The sequence below is a fragment of the Planococcus citri genome, chromosome 5 (genome assembly GCF_950023065.1).
Source record: "Planococcus citri chromosome 5, ihPlaCitr1.1, whole genome shotgun sequence".
Lineage (NCBI taxonomy): Eukaryota > Metazoa > Arthropoda > Insecta > Hemiptera > Pseudococcidae > Planococcus > Planococcus citri.
The window spans coordinates 42,164,208-42,181,946 of NC_088681.1; the positions used below are offsets into that span (position 1 = coordinate 42,164,208).

Here is a 17,739-nt window from a genome sequence, read left to right on the forward strand (position 1 = left end):
TTATTACGGTGCATTGTAAACTGCATTGCATTTATATAGTGATATCGGGACCATTGAGCTCTACTCGTCGTCGTCGTCGTTGTCGTTGTGAAAAAATAGGAAAACAACGTACAAACAGACAGTTGAAAAAAATAAGGGACAGAGGTATAGCGGAGAAAAGGGTGAATAAGAATTATGCGACGATAATGCGAGGTAATTTATTATACAACTTGTCCAGTCAAGCAGTCATATGGGTCGATAAGGTGGACGACACGGACACGTTGAGGTGGCTTTCTTCGTGTGGCTGATACTGGAATTCAGAGGTTTTACTTCACTTATCGCCAATGTCGTGGTCTATCGTACTCGTACGACGGCATGGTGAATGGAATTCGCTTGAAATTTTTCGTCGCCTGGATCGTGGGATTGTGTGGGAAGATGGAGAAGGTAAAGGTAGAGTTGGAGAGGCACGAACGAAGGTACCTATCTCTCTTTCTGTCTATCGAAGATCTATTGTGCTGGAACTAATGTTTTGCACGATGAAGGGTGAAGGGATTTCTATTATGGAGAGGTTTTTTGCCCGTCTTTTTCTTTCTTCTTTCCGGTTTCGTTTGGGGTAGGAGTGGTGAATGAAGTGTATGTTGTTGTGTGGTTCTGCAGCCTTCCAGGTATAGCTTACTACCCAGTATTCAGATTTGTCGAGGGTAGTTGGCTTCAGAACTTGGAAATGTCGAGTTCTTCGACATAAAATCTCATTTTTTGAGCGGTGTTTTATTCAATTTGACCTAAAGTTTTTCAATTGTTTTACGCATCTTTTTCTGTACTTGTTTTGGAGAAAGATGGATTTTATGAAAGCGAAAGCAGTATTCTTGAACATGAAAATTTCGAGCTAGCTCATCCTCCTTTCTTTCCTCATTTTCAATTTCTGACTCGAAGTACAGTATTTCAAAAATAGATAACAGCCATTGTAAAGACTAAAATTTTGACTCTCAACGTCATCAACTACAAAATTTTGAGTTTTGTCATCTTCATCCCATTTTCTCTTCATTTTTCAAGTTTTAACTAACGAGGAAAGTATTCCAACTGGCACAACATTTTTTGAACCAGATTAAGAAGAATCCATGGAAGACCCCAAAATACACCTCCAATTGAAATTTGATCAGATTGACAAATTTGTATCATTTTTTCGACCTCCCGAGTCAATTAGTTACTCGGTTTTTAACGGTTCTGGAGATTTCAGTGGATTTTTGGATTCTCCAGTTTTCGATGAAAGGCTGTTAATAGTGGTGAAAATTATAAATTCAGCACTTATAAAATTTGGATTTACGCGACCCTTGTCGAACAATCTCGGCACAAACCAAGGTATCTAGCAGATCATCGAAGTCATCAAAAAGTCATTCTTTTGGCCAAAAGTTGAACGCTATCTTCAAAAATTAGTCAAACATTCTCAAAAACTGATGTTGAATCGACCACCACCTCCCCCCTTCCCACCACGGTTACTGAAAATTACCATAAATTGTTTTTCAAGAAATTGGGACAATTGTACAAATTATTGCGAAAATTGATTGCAAATTTGTTGAAATGCTATAAAATTTCTTTAAATTGATGAAATATTGTGAAAAATTGAGCAAAACATGCCGAACTGCTCAGTTATGAAAAAAAAATTGCAAAATTACCATCTTGTATTGAAATAAAATGAAGTCGTGGAAAAAATCACACGAAGCATAACAAAAAGGAACCGTTGAATTATCATAAAAGTAACTTGAAATAACCAAAAATTGATGGAATTTTATTTTCAGTTATCAGCGCCAAAAATTCTATAAAAATCACCCATCAAAATTAAATTTGAAATCTTCGTAATTTTGAAAAAAAAGGCGTCCAAAAGTGTAAAAATTTGGTCGTTAATTTTTTCAATTTTTTAGACAAGTGGAAACTTTTAAAAAATGTTTGTGCTGGTTCGAATCCAAAATTTTATAAAGCGATTATTTTTGAAAAAATTGAAGATTCGAAAATTTTGGATTCGAACCAGCTTAAAAGGATTTTGAATTTTGAAAAATATGTTCGTAAATTAATCGAAACGGTCACAAAGATGGGGGTACTGAATTTAATTTTCACACTATTTACAGCATTCTTTTTCGAATACTGGAAAATCCGAAATCCCACTGGAGGCTCTAGTACCGTTTGAAACCATTACCAATCGACTTACCAGGTCGAACATCGAGCACTAATCAAATTCTAATTTTTTCCCCCTGAGAAATTAGCCGATGAAATTTTTGAAAATTCGCTGAAAATCGAAAAATTTTGCTGCTAGTGTATTTTTGAGGCACTCTATTGATTCCCCTTTGTTTGATTCAGAAAACCTTGTCACAGGTTTAATAACGGAAATAGATTCAGCACGTTTAAAAATCAACATTTTCATATCAAATTCTATGAATTTGACATAATTTAGAGGTTTTCTGTCGTTGTCTTCCCCCTCTCCCCTCACCTTCATTTCCAAGGTTTTACCCAAGTAGTATTGAAAATTGATTTAATCCCTGCAAAAACCCAATTTCTGATGATGAACTCGATAAATGAGTAAATTTTTTGAATTTTGTTTCCACCTTTCTCTCCCTTTTCGAATTTTGGCTCGATATAATATTGAAATTGAATTCAACACTTATTATGGAAATCTTCATTTCAATACTCGACGTGATAAATTGGAAAATTTTGAGTTTTGTCCTTCCCATAGGTTCAGCCTTTCAACTCCGTCTCCCTTTGACTCAAAGTTCGATCATTTTTTACCCAAAATTTATTATTGCTTGAATTCGTGATTTTTTTTTAAATCGATACAAATCCTATCAGCAACTTTTGTATTGTGTTAAATTGCTGTATGAAAACGATCATTCGTAGATTAGAGAACTGGTATGGGAGATGAAACTGGATTTTCTGACCCCCTCCATCTCCTTTCGGATTCGTTTGACTCATTGGCGTTTTGGTTAATTGGTTTGTTCGATAATTTGAATGGACGAAACGACGATGACGTAGAGAGTGTTTCAAAATACTGGTTTGAGCGACGTTAATGTGTTTTTTTCGGCACTACTGCTCGCTTTTGATTTTTTTCGAAGTAGGTTTTTTTTTGTATTTTTACGAGTTTATGGTTGCATCGTATACTCGTAGTACGTTATGTAGATATTTTATTGCATTTTCTGTTTCATTTTGCGAACTAACCAACCAGTCGACGACGTGGTTTTTTTTTAATGTCGCGATAAAATATTCGTACATGAAAATTGAAAAAAAATATCGGACGTTAGGACTAAAAAGTAATAAGTATGTTGGCAAGGTCGTTGCACAATGAACGTTATACATGTGTACTTTATGTTCGTTGCAAGCTATAGTTATTTTCCGACAAAATGGGCATTTCATAAACTGTTGTAACGTTGATATTGTTCTTATTACTCTTGTACATGTGTACAAGTAGGTAGGTAGAGGTACTACATGATAACATTATGTGAATGGTACTCTACGTAAATGCATAATCTGTGCAAGTAAACTGCAATACCTGAAAACCTGAAATTTCAAATTTGAGTAAACCAACGTGAAAGTACTCCTGAAGTTCGATCAAAATGATACGTATGTTTGCTTTACTAGTCCACGTGTTTGGCTTCACTTTTTCTCTTTTTACCATGAAAAAAAATCTAACAATTTTGGCACACGTGTCGTACATTACGCACCGGCACGCGATGGTTTTAAATTTGATTGGTAGCTCGGTCTAGTTTCACCAGGCAGGTTTAGTTGAAGAGAACGAAATGTGCCAGCCGCCAAGTTCGCATGACTGATCGAATCGTCTTTTAGTGGGTGGCGGTGGTTTAATGAAAGAGAGCATAAGGGGTGAAAGTACCTCTTTCCTCTTTCATGCACCGTGGTCCCCAAGTTTACTTACCTGGCCAACGACGACGACGATCAGAAAACGTCGTCCTCGTGTACGCGTGGGTGGCGTCGCGTCGGGCCACAGCAGCCGGCCGGTACAAAGAAGCGGTCGGAGGGTGACAAGGGGCGAAGGACGAAAGCGACGCCGACGCCGATGACCTTGAATGAAGGCGCGGTGCGAGGTGGTTCATTTCGGAAAATGAGGAAAAAAATTTTCCAACTCGATCGTGTCTGGCGATGGCGGCCGAACTTATACGGTGCGCTAATTTTTTTCTTTTTTGTGCGTATCGACGCCGCCGGATGAGAATTGGGTTTAGCGGCTGAAATCAGCTAGTGCGTTGAAAATGGGGTCGAAATGTCGAAAGTGATGCTAACCCGAAAGGCAGAGCTTTCGAGTGCGTGTGATATTAGCGGCGAGCTTCGATATCGATGGGTTGTCTGTTAATAGAAGGGAAGGAAAAACTGTGTGATGTGGTCCAGATTGAAAATATTTTCTGCGAAATTATTTACGTAGGGGTTTGGATGTTTGACGAATTTCATGAAAAAAGGTGGAGGAAATTTTCCTCGTTATGCCAATTCCCAGCACGTATATAATGTTACATAATTTTTAGCTGCAGATACTTTTTAAATATATTTTCTATTTACGAAGTATGGTGGGAGTTATCGATATGAAAAGGCGAAATTTTTGAAGTAGAATGTGGAATGGGCATCAATATATGGTGTACCTTATTTTGAAAAGTTGTGGATTTTTCCACCCCCCCCCCCACCCAATCACCCCTAAGTTATTACCTTGGGTTAGAAAACAATTCCATACTTTTTATTTTCACCTTCTCTATAAAAAAATGTGGTGCTGGTAGCCCCCTAACAAAATCGAAAAAATGAAAAAAAAAGTTCTATTCATGAAAATTTCTTATTTCTGCCTCAGAATTTTTCTAAATAATCCTCTTTTCAAGAAAAAGCTTTCCCTGTCCCTTCAAACCATATTTGCCCCCCTAGTAAGGAGCCCCTTGAAGTTGAAAAAATCACCAAAAAATGCAGAGAATAAATAAAATCGAGGAAAATTTGTTGAAAATATCTCATTTCCACATGAATGTACTCGTATACGAGTACATACCTAACCGTTTTTTCAAGAAAAAACCATTGTTGGACCCCCAAGAAATGTTGCTGTCTTGTATTGTATGGAGCCCCCCCCCCCCCCAATTTTGGGAAAATAAAAAATGAATCATAAAAAGTTGATGTCTGTAGGAATGTTTTGAAGATTTTTCATTCATGTGCAGAATATATTTGAACAAGCACTTTTTCATACCCCCCTCCCCTCGGCTCCACAAATCATGCTGGTTCCCTGTTGAAGCTTTTGAATTTTGATAGATTCTAGAAAAAAAGGGAGGATGAAGGAAGGAAAGGAGTCGATTTTTCACATTTAATCGCTTCTGAGTACCAACTTCCCTTCACCTCCATCTTCTTATTACCATCCCTGGAACATAATGTTCAAGTACATACACTATACAGCCTATTTTGTAATCATATTCTTCCTCTAGTTTTAAAAATAATTGTAGGATCGCTCCTGTTGACTGGTACAAGTGGAGTTGCCATTACCAGAAAACTTGAGCGATATTTTAAAAAAAATTCTTCAGTTCAGAAAATGAAAAAAATTACCTGTGATTTTCCATCTCGGGAAATTTTGAATCTTTTTTTAGTACTACTTTCGGAGGAAAATTCCTTCCAAGACACTTGAATGAGTAACGAAAATTCTTCCTTTAAAAAAACAACAATCAATGCTAGATTTTATGACACTTTAACTTCTCAGTAAGCAATAAACGGGTGAACCGTATGAATGAGAAAAAATGATTTCGGTTCTATTTTCGTTGACGGGGTAGTTCTATTTATTCATGACATGATCGAAATACACTGAGACGATTTTATTTTTATCGCGTGTATTTAGTACGTATAAAAAATAAATCTGTCTGTATTTGACCATCCGAAGTGATCATGGAATGAAATATTCCTTCATCTGTGCATGTATAAGTTCAAGTTGAACCCGCTGAAAATCTTGTAGAAATGCCTATAGTGTTCGTTTATTTATAATTGTGTAATTCAGCGTGTTTATAATCTTTTTATTTTTGTTTTGTTTCAGGTAAGCTTTTCATTTCTTTCGTGTCACGGAATTTAACAGTGGAAAATATTCCATTTGGTAACGTATCGCATATGTATATTCGTTCCCCCACGTTTACATAGGTCAATACCCAATTTTCAATGAATCGTTATAGGATTGTTTTATCCATAAATAAACTCCTTGTAAACCAACAAAAAACGTAAAATTCTTTCTCTGGTACTTTTCAAGTCACTTAATAACTGTTGGTTACCTAAGTTACCTTTTTTTTTTTTGAAAAAAATTCAATTTTCACAAATTTTGGCTTTTTCTCCTGCAGAAGAAAAATCTTATAAATATCAACCCGTGAGTAATTCGCTGGACAGGGTGTCCACAGGTCTGGAAAACCTGGAAAACCTGGAAAAGTCAGGGAATTTGGTCGGTCTGGAAAAGTCAGGGAATTTTGTAATTTTCACGCAAAATTCCTGGAATTTTGAAAAAATGATCAATTGAAAATTCTGAATAAGGACATGTGATGAAAAAAAACACTGTTTTTCACTTTTCGAAACGCAAATTTTCAAAAGCTTTTGCCCTCGCTTCGCTCGGGCTTCTTTTCTTTTTCAACAGCAACATGAAAATTTGTAGGTTATAAACATCAAGTTTTTATGTCAAAAAATGAACTCCTCACGAAAAAAACATCGTTCTTAAGCATCTCGAAATACATACAAAATTTACAAGAGCTTTCGCCCTCGCTTGGGCCTGTTCTGTTTTATTTTTCAAAATCAACTTCCTTCAAAAAAAAAAAAACATAATTCAAATATTCTAAAATTTTAAAAGCCAAAAAAAAGCTACTCGTCCTCACTAAAAAAAACCAAACATCATTCAAATATTCTAAAATTTTAAAAGCCAAAAAAAAAGCTACTCGTCCTCACATAAAAAAAACCTCGTTTTTATGACTCTCGAAACTCAAATTCTCAGAAGCTTCCGCCCTCGCTTCACTCGAGCCTGTTCTCTTTTCTTTTTCAAGAGTAAACTTCCTTAAAAAAAACATCCATTCCAATATTAAAATTTAAAAAACCAAAAAATAAACACTCTTCGCATTCAAAGAAAAACTCGTTTTCAGGCATCTTGAAATGAAAATTTTCGAAAGTTCTCGCCCTCGCTTCGCTCGGGCCAATTTGTCTCTCATTTTAAAATGAACAAATTTCACATTTTAAGGCCTTCAAAAATCAAAAAAAGAAAAGAAAAATTTTCATAAGTTATATGAATAGGTATTTTATCAATTGGCCAAACTTGATGCATGTTTTATTTATTTGTAATTAGAAAAGTTAATAATCAAAGTTAAGCTGTTTTTTATATCCGAAGAATTATCCAGTTCGAAGAGAAGCTTATAAAAAAAATTACCCCCTCCCCAAAAATTTTTTTTTTTAAAATTAAAGTACGAGGTGAGCATAGAAAATTGAGAAAAATGGTCTGGAAAAATGGAAAAATTGGTCTGGAAAACCTGGAAAAGTCAGGGAAAATCATTTCCAGAAATGAGTGGACACCCTGCTGGAGTATGCGCATAGATACAGAGCTCCGCCTTTTCTCTAAAATTCACCCTTTTGGACTGTTGGTCAGTGATCAAAGTGATCGAAAAATCATCCTTTTGGTCAAAAATTGCACGCAACTACCAAGAATTGATGAAATATTCTCAAAATATTGTTGAATTGGACTCCTAGTTACCATTAATAATTCAGCAAAAACTGCTTGAAAATTTGTTGAATTGTCATATAAATTGTTGAAATTGGTTGAATTTTTTTGAAAAATTGCGATGATAAAGCAAACCATTGCAAAAGTGCTGTTTAACCCTTTGGAGGTTCTCCAGGTTCACATGTTGGAGAAACAAATTGCTTTAATGGGTGTAATAGGGTACCCTGCCCAATTGACCAAATTACAAGAAAGTTGAACTTTCAAAGAAAAATCATGTTGGAAAATGAAAGTTTTTAAAAAGCTCACATCCTTCATTTCCAACGAAACAATTTCATATAAATTGTAAATTTTTTTTCAAAAATAATTCAACACCATGAGTAAAAAACATTATCCAAAAGCATTTTTTGAAAATATTTCAAAAGAATTAACAAGAAAAAAAAATCGTAATAACGATTGTAAAAAAAATCGTCTGGCAGTTCACAAGTTGAGCAATAATAAAAACTCGGTGAAAGAAATGCCTTTGACCAAAAAATTGAAGAAACAAAAATCTATGCCGCTATGAGAGGATTTTTCATCAACGGAAATCAGACCGAAATATGACACAAAATTTGGCGAAATTGCGAGCTTTGTCGTGGGGGTAACTATGTATAATAATAAAAACATTATTGCCTTGAAGCACGAGCTGTAGCATAGAATTTTCTTTCATTTTGGAGAAAAATGAGTATTTTATCACTTAATCAGATTTTGGAAAATGAAAATGAACATAGAGAGAAATAGTAAGAAAAGTAAACAAGAATACAAATTCATATGCGAGTCAAGTCTGTCATTTCGTTTACACTATGGGTTTGTGTTTTTCCCCACTATTTCTCTTTAATGTTCATCTTCATTTTCCAACATCTGACTAAGTGATAAATATGTACGTATGGAAATCATCAATTTTTGACATGGATGTGTTTTATGGAGGATGGGGGGGGGGGCTGGAGATTCAAAAGTAGGTAATTCCATAAAACGAAGAATCCAACGCTAAATTCTATTATTGCATCTCTTCGGCAGATTGATAACTAAATTATTGTAATCTAACGATTGACGTAATTTGTCCTTGCTGTATGACCTTTTATTCAAGAATACATTGTTTTATACTTTTGGGAGGAGTAAAGTAAACTGATACTGGTGTGTTTTCCGCGAAGAAGTCGGTCAATTCCAAATGAGAGGAAAATGAGGGCAAAGGTATAGTCATTGAAAAGGAAAAGATGTCGCTACGGGGCGTACTTCTCTCTTTCTGCCGAGGATGGCGTTGAAAGAAATCGGAGCAAGAAAAATGAAACCAGTTCGAGAGAAAAGGAATATTGAAATGCGAATGATTACGTAACTCGTGCTCGTTACGTAGTATACGAGTTGGCAATTAGCTGCTGTGCATTACAGTACTTTACTTACGTTAGTAGGTACATTCGCGAATAATGTTCAGACCTTCTGATGTCGAACTGGTTGAAGATTTTCGCGTTAGTAGTGATAAGACCTTGAGAAACGCATATATAGGGAAGGCTCTCTATGCAGCTCCACGTGCATACACTTACCTGTGGGCATTGCGGTGAAAAAAGACGTATCAGCTGTGTATTGAAAAATATGAAAACATAGTTGGTCCAATATTGCAGCAGACTGCGTTATTGTCCTGGTTTCGAGATTTTGGAGGAGTCCTAAGCCATTCTGCGATGAATACGTAGCACTGGTTTGAGTTGGAAACATCAATATGGCGGCTGAGAAGTAAAGTACATACTATGTATAAAGAGAGATGGAAAATGAATGATACTGTGCACTCATAACGATCGTGTAATATGTACATACAATGGTTGAAACGAAGACGTAGGTGAAAGCATCCGTTCTTTTTGTTTTTTTTTTTCGCCTTTTCGCAATCTGTAACGTGTGTGCTCCATTCATGATGACCTTGAAATGAAAATAAGTAACGTGCAAGTTGTGGCAGCAGAGCTGCTGCGATAATATGACCTGGTCGCGGCCGTCGTCTGCGCCGTAGAAATAGTGCACGGATTTAAATTAGGGCACGTTGGAAACGATGCGGAAGTTCGCAAAGAGACTGGATCGTGTTCGGTGTTATGATGAAAGTGAAGTGGAAGGAGATTGTTTTAGAAGATATTCCATAACATTTTTGATCGATGATGCTTTCCTTTTTTAACCAGGTGATTAATATTCGAGGTGTGAAGTTGGACACGACGAGGAGAGGTAACTGTGATCGCGAATTCGAGCGGAAGGAGCGAAGTGAAGTGGTGGTGATGGTTTTGCAGGTTCAAGCTGAAAGGTCGAGTGGTCGGTGGATTATTTGGCTCGTAGTTATTACGATTTAGTACATTGGTACAAGTTGATGGTGGACTACTAGGACTAGCGGACGCGACGAAATTCCACGGTGAGGAATTTGCCCCGCAGATAGCGGAATTCCTAAGTCTATGCAGTCGCGTATGCATTATTTTGTGAACGAGTTTGTGTCATGTCGCGAAGAGCTATCAATTATCAACCTGGCATCGCTCGAAACTTCAAAAGGCAGGACAGAAGCGCATCTAGGCAGTATGAGTGGTGTGACTTTACAGTCTCTCCGGTACAAAAATATAGCTGAATCGTGTTTTATCAGCAGCAGAAAGAAGAGGCCAGAGAGAAACGGAAACGACATGGAATGTTGCGCGCACGCATGCACATTGCACAGTGCACGGGCACACGGATCACCGAAAGGGTTTTATTTCTCTTCCGCTTCGACTACATAGATTCTATTTCTGCCTTGCGAATGTCTCAGGTTTTTCTCAATTTCGTATAATCGATCATATTAATATTTATTGTCGGTATTACCTATACCTACCATGATGTGGATATGAAACATGTAGGTATTGTAGGTACTTTGACGATGAACCTAAATTCTCTCGTAGTCGAGCGTCAGATTGCGGTAGGTTGGATTCACACACTGACCTATATAGTTGAATTTGAATTATTGATCGCGGTTGCGACGCCGCGCCGTTCTGTACCCTGTCGTATCGTATGCCCCCCCTTCGTGCTCCTGAACAGAATGGTGTGTCAGAAAGAATTGATGGAAAATTGAGAATTTTTTCGCAGATATAACAAGATAAGCACAGCTAATTGATGAAATATCCATAATGTATTTTTCTGAAAGAATATTTGAACGAAGACCGACTCGAGACATGTTCGGTACTTTCTGCTCTTGTAATGAGGGTGTGGTTGTTAATGGCTTAAGCAGAAAGATAATATCTTACGATTTTATTTCAACTCTGGTCAACACTGGAGGATGAAATTGTAGGTCAATACAAACTCCTCATATTCATTAATGATATTCACGATCCCTTCAAACAGGAGGGAGAACTTTGTTAGATGAGGAAAATTCAGATGAACGTATAGGACGATGATATGTAGATGAAATTGTTCAGAAAACGAGACCAAAACGAGCATATTTTATTCATTTTTTGACATGCTATGAGCTTCTAATAATGTTCAATTGAACAAATAAAAAATGAAAAAATCATTTTTTGAGAAGAATCGGTTTGAAGTTTTGTACATTTTTTCACGTTTTGTCAACATGAAACTGAAAATTGCTACAAAACTTGAGCATTCTACTGGAGGAAAAAAATGCATAGAACTGAAATAAAGTAGAGCCTACATTAAATGAATTATGAATTGATTGTTTATATTTTTCCACTTAATTCAAAATTGGGCTTCAAGTATTCGGAAAATTGCCCCAAACTGATCAAAAAATGCGATTGGGCAGCTATGACTTGGAAGATCAGCTTTTCTAGTCATAAGTCGTTTGAGTTTTCTTAGGTTTGGACCCGATTTTCAGTATGGGCATCCGAAAGAGTAATTTTTTGGGGCTCGATTATGAAAAAAATTGCCCAAAATGGTCGGAAATTGTGATTGGGTTGTTACGATTTTAGGAATCGTCTTTTCTGATCACAAGTCTGGTTTCAGACGATTCCATAAGTTGTAGCAGCCTAATCGTATTTTCCTACCATTTTTGGGTGATTTTTTGAAAATTTTTAACCCTAAAAGTTTCTTGTCGGAAGTGCAAACTCGAAATCGCGCCCAATTGACTTATGACTAGAGAAGATGAATTCCAAAGTTGTAGCTGCCAATCACATTTTTCAACCTTTTTTAGGTAATTTTTTTTTTAAATTTTGGCCTTAAAAATACTCACGCGGATGTGCAGATTCAAAATCGCGCCCAGACCCCCAAAAAACTTGATTCGTGCCTGGAAAAGACGAATCTCACAGTTGTAGTGCCCAATCACATTTTTTGACAATTTTAAAAGCAGTTTTTCGAAAATTTTGGTTTTAAGAAATACCCTATTGACCTTTTATAACTTTTTGACGCTTGATATGTCCTGGGAATCTCGATCTTTCTTTTGAACACATTTATTTTTTTATTGACAGAGTTCGCCAAAAATCGAAATTTTGAAACTTTTGGACCCCTGTACCCGTAATTTTGCGATTGAGCAACTCTAAAAAGGGTCTTAACCCTTTTGAAAAAAAATCTGGTCAAATCGATTACTGCGAGAGGTTGCTCATTATCATTAAGTTCTCCTTTTTTGTAGGAAACGTCTCATATACTACAGTGTTTGTATGCATTATTGCGATTATTCTATTTGAATTGTGAAAATTGCATAAAACCATGCAAGTTGCCAGAAAATCGACCCAGCTTGGAATCTTGTCCGGCTTCTCATCAAGCAGATTATCAAGACGTCCTTCCAGAGCGTTCGTAAAAATAGCGTGTTTTATTATCGAGTAAACGTGTCACCGTGTAAGTGTATTAAAAAAACTAGGTCACAGGAATAAGGAAATACAAGTACGAATTTTATTGTCTGTTGGAATTGAATTTGTGTTCTTCTTGTGTCATGGAACGTTAATGCAGTTCGCGTGAGGATTAATATGTAATTGAAAGATGTCAATTCCAGCTAGTAATGTGGAGGGGAGGAAGAGATGATCGGAGAAAGGATGGCGATGGTTTAAATTTAGCTTCGTTTCTGTAGCAACTTTGAAATTGAGCTCGGTAATTTTAGAAACAAGGTCAAGATTATTGCATCCAACTTGATTAAATATTCGCTAAATTGGTTAGAAACTTTGAAAATTGCTTCGGATTTCTTTATAATAATGAAACAGAAGCGACGAAGTTGTTGGTGTAAGGTTGAAAAAATGTGTACTGAGTAGGAGAAAAATTAACCTTCATCGATTCACATTGTTATCTAGTTTGAGCAACGTTAAAGTCTCCTTTTTAGATTGTGCGTTGGTTTTGATACACGTGTATTTTAATACCTTTCCATTTCACCTGTCATTTTTTTCCACTTTCAATGCTCATAAATAAAACGCATGAATGGTAAAATTTTGCAGTTGACTAGAATGAGGAAAAATTTGCCACTTGTTGCTGTGCATGGAAGAGTGATATGAATGGAGAAGCAGCGCTTTAAGATGAGTGGTTTCTTCTTTCAATAATAAATTACATATCATTTTGAAAAAGATTATTCTATTTCTTTTTTTTTTTTCCTTATCATGACTCTGATGTAATGATGAAAAGTCTTCGTGTAAGTCGCGAGTAAGAACATAATGGTATTTTGCGAATTGTTGAAAAAATTAGCATGCCATTGAATTAGGAGTTGAACGAAGTTGTATGTGTATGTGCCAGAATCATCTTCAGAATAGCATTCTATTTCATAATTCTCTCACGTTGGTTGCAAATTTTACACCTTGCTGCAGTTTCTGTAACACGTATGATTTCTCTTTTTCTCTATACATACGTGTTTATAGCATGACATGGTATGGTATGGGTCGAGTCAGTGCTAGTAATATTTCGTTCGGTTGTGGTGGTATTTTCTGGCCATGAGTTATACGAGTATGTAGATGTACTCGTATGAAGTCGTTGCGATTTCGGTCACTGTTGGTTATCCGACTTCCATATATAAGTAGGTGGCCATTGGTGATAATTGACAATGTTGCAGTTAATGTGTAAAGTGTACATCTTATGGACCTGCTGCTACTACATACTACTACTATGTATGTATGTATATTAAATGAACACTACTGGGAAGGAAGTACATGGCAAAAAAAAAAAAAGTCTTGGCAATGCAGAAAGAGAGAGAACGGAGAGAGGTAGTTTATTTCCGTTGTCATCCTTCTTTGCTGTGTTAGCTATCTCTCTTCTTCAATTTCTGTATAGCACAGCATGCGAGTGTTCGCGGGAATGGGAAGATAGATAGGTGGGTACTCGTTTAAGTGTATCCTACAGGGGGAAAAGCAACGTTGTCGGATGTGATACATGGCGACGACGATGAAATGATAACTTAACAGAACGTGGAAAGTTGAACGACGTTTTAAACGTGTGATGTAGTAAAAGCGTCAAAGTCGACTTCGAAAATGAATATTTCCGAGTAGCACGTCGACGATAATGAACGCAACCGCGAACTTGGCAAAGAGGGGAAAGCAGAAAAAATTTAAAGCTCTTGATAATGGAAGCATACGTCATGAATGTTTCGATATATGGTGGCGATACTTGCACTTGTTGTGACGTCATAAGTTGTACTTGCAAAGTGAAAGAAAGGAGCGGATAGTTAACACACGTCCTTTACCATGAACTGAATTACTTACTCGAACTCATGACGTAATTTTTCTTTTCAAGTAATTAGTAGCTAGAGTGAACTTCATTTTGAATTAGGTTTGCATGTTAACAGAGCTGGTTCAAAGGACTTTTGAATTACTTACAGGTATGACGCTTGAGTTTTAGAGTCCCTTAGTGGACTTCTAGTGAAGCTACAAAAATAACTTTTAGCTTGTTGAACACAGGTTGTTCATCCTTAACAATAGTTTAGAGTGGAAGCAAATCTCAGCGGGATACTCAAACATTCGAGACATCTCATAAGACACCTGACCTCAGTGTATTCTGACCATCTCTACTCCCTGGACTCAGTTCCCAGTGGAATCTACAATCATTTCATTTTTGAGGATTACAGGAGAACCTCCACTCAAATGTCGAGGATGTCACATCTGCAGTATACTAACCCAACAGTTCCTGACCTCTTTTGAACATCGCATTTGGTGTCTTTAGACTCTTACCTCTCCCCTAGTTCGAAGTTACATCTCCCTTAATCAACTTCCAACATGGCTGTGAACTTTCGCTAGTGTGTTAAATTTAACCCTTTTTATGCTGAAACAATAGAAAGAAAAAAAACCGCTGGTGAAAGCATCAAAGTCGCTGAAAATCGCAAAAACAAGATGGAAATTGTTCAAAAATCCATAAGAAATGAGGGGTTAAAATCTTGTTTAAAAGATGTGAAAGCAAACTTGAACTGAAAGCATTCTGAAAGAGCATTATAATCACTAATTTTATGCTACTTTTCATTGAACCTGATCCAAAACTAAAATTGTTTCTCAAGAACCTGAAATCAAATCCGAAACAACAGAATTTTGAGTGAACCAAAAATATGTTTCAATACCTTTCAAATCCAGACCTACAACACTAACCCAAATCATTTCTGGTCAACTGCCCTTCCTGTGATTGTTGGTCAAAAATTAGGGAAAGGCTACAATGTCGACATTGACATTTCCACAAACGTGTTGGGAAACTATGCTCTAGTTTATGAGAGTTCAGTTGTGTTAATAAACCAAAACTTATTCATGGATTATGTTAGCTCAAAAATTATGCACCTTGTGTATTAATTGTTGCATTTTTTACCTTTACCTTAACTGATTGTGATTCTGATTGTAAGTAAATTGGCAACTGGTGTCTTGTCAATTGCTGAGAGAAAAAAATGTTGCCATCATGATGGTAAAATACTGTGACACGTGGTTATCTTTGTGCATCTTAATATGTAATGTCCACGCGTTGAAAGATAAAAAGAAATTATGGTTTGTTACTTGCATGCAGAATGTAGATGCCCACGTTTTATAGTAGTATGTATTTTGCATAAAAATATTGGCACATGCATTGCAATGTCAGTATAAATGCGAAGGAAAGAAAATAGTGGCAAGTATTGTTTATTATAGTAATGTAGATAGGGATTGACGGTGTAGGTATTGATGATTCTTCAACAATTTTTCGTATATGAACGTTGATTTCATTCTGTTTTACTGTCGCCTAAAAATGAGGACCACATATCTCTCTTTTTTAAGGTGAACGTCTTGTTGGTACTACTTTGACCTTTTTTTTCCAAGAAATAATTTTGCTCTATTTGATAGTCTAAATTCAGATTTTTCAATGACTTTTAGTCTTCAATGTTTGTAATAAAACTCAATGTTTATGTTGGAGTTTCATGTTCTTATCACCTGGAAATTGTCACCAATTATTTGCAATCTCATGTAACTCGGATTAATATTGAATTGACTCAACATGTCATCTTTCCACCTGCAAACTACCACAGATTTTTCGCATGTTATTATGATTGATATTGAATCTTAATGAATCGACTTAACATGTCATCTTCTCATCTGAAAATTGTCACAGATTGTTCACATGTAACTCAAATTAATATTGAATTGACTGAACATGTCATCTTTCCACTTCCACCTGCAAATTGCCACAGATTATTCGCATGTCATTCGGATTAATATTGAATTGACTCAACATGTCATGTCCAATACCTTTACACTAGTAATCATGTACCTTTACCTACATGGTTTGCAATGTATTTGTTTTGACTATCCGTGGTCTCTCATCTCTGCTGTCTTCAGAGTTTAGACTTTGGACAGTTCGGACTTTGATTACTGTATCACTGTTATCTTTAGTCTAGCCAGTGACAATGTTGAAGGTGTTTGCGTTGAGTTTCTGGATGTACCTGTGTGCATGCAGCGTACAGTACATGTACTTACATCTACATACATTGTACTTTTCTTCTGTGTAAACGCCGCTTGAATGAGTACGCTGATGATGGACGGGGAAAGGGGAACGTTGACGACTATGACGATGTTGTAAAGAAGACATTCATATTGGTGGAGCGAAGAGAGGTATTCCCCCTTGCGGCTGCAGCGTTGACGTGGTTAACAGATCAGGGTGGGGGAGCATTATCCTCGAAGCGGTTAACCCTCTTTACGTTTCTCTCTTCACCTGTATCGCGCTTATGTTGGAGTGGGGTGCGCGGTGCGGTTTGGCATTCCGTTATCAATCTGATCCGCTATGTAGCGACGGTGTTCCAACTACCTTCTTGGCTAGTCTTTCCAGTATTCATGTTGGCGCGCTTATGCTCTTAACATTTTGTAGTCATTTTACCTTTTTGTTGAATTTGTAGTCTTGTGTATTATTATTAATCGCTTGTTTATGTGTGTGCGCGCGTGTGCAGTGCATAAATTAAAAGAAGAAAATCATATAGAGTGATTTAGTTTTCAGTGTTGTGTTAATCGATACGAGAAATTAGTGCCGGTGTGTGGATTAATTTATTCGTTGAATTGTGTATGGTGTATGTGTGCGAATCCAAGTGCTAATTGTGCATGTGTCCGATGAACTTTGTTAATTTTACTCGCTGTTGATAAGAGGAAGAGAATATACGAGCTAATTTTTCGAGTAATTCTGCGTGTTCATGTGTCGGTGTCGCGTGTTTGATTAGCCATTTTATTAGCGATTGAAAAAGAGCGCCAAAAATTTGATGGTGCAATATACATACTCACGTGATTGTGAAATTCGCGATAGCATAATTTTATGTCTATGGATGGCATGGCGGTCTGTTGTGGATCCCATCGTGAATCGAAATTATCCGATGACGGGCATTGAGGTGTTTTTTGCAATCGTATCGTTATCAGTGTAACCATCTTTGATACGTGATTCGAGTGTTCGAGATAGTTTTCCAATCAGATCACGTGGCGAGATTAGAATTATTCCTCGCACCTCAACGTACAACCGCTTAGACGAGAGACGAGATGAGGAAACGTGCTGAAAAATTGATCAATTTGAAATGATCGAAGGCCGATAATCGAGAAGCAGGAGGCGATTTTTCCATCTATTTTAACATCGAATTTGGCTGTGATCTGTTGATCGTGTGAGGCGCCGGCAATGAATATCGAATCGACTTTTGCGGCCGCCGCAGCAGGTAG

The 17,739-nt window shown here is 36.7% G+C and overlaps 1 protein-coding gene across 5 annotated transcripts in view; it reads left to right on the forward strand.

Moving 5' to 3' along the window:
- The window catches only part of LOC135847374 (eukaryotic translation initiation factor 4 gamma 3-like), a 78,107-nt gene that overhangs the window by 4,196 nt on the left and 56,172 nt on the right, over nt 1–17,739 (forward strand). Inside the window, exon 1 of one of the 5 annotated variants that reach the window (XM_065366867.1) lies at nt 16,865–17,735. The exons of the other annotated variants lie outside the window; for them this stretch is intronic. Coding sequence (XP_065222939.1) covers nt 17,699–17,735 — 37 coding nt within the window. The 5' untranslated portion in view covers nt 16,865–17,698. Of the gene's footprint in view, nt 1–16,864; nt 17,736–17,739 lie in introns of those variants that run through there. 5 annotated transcript variants of the gene reach the window in all.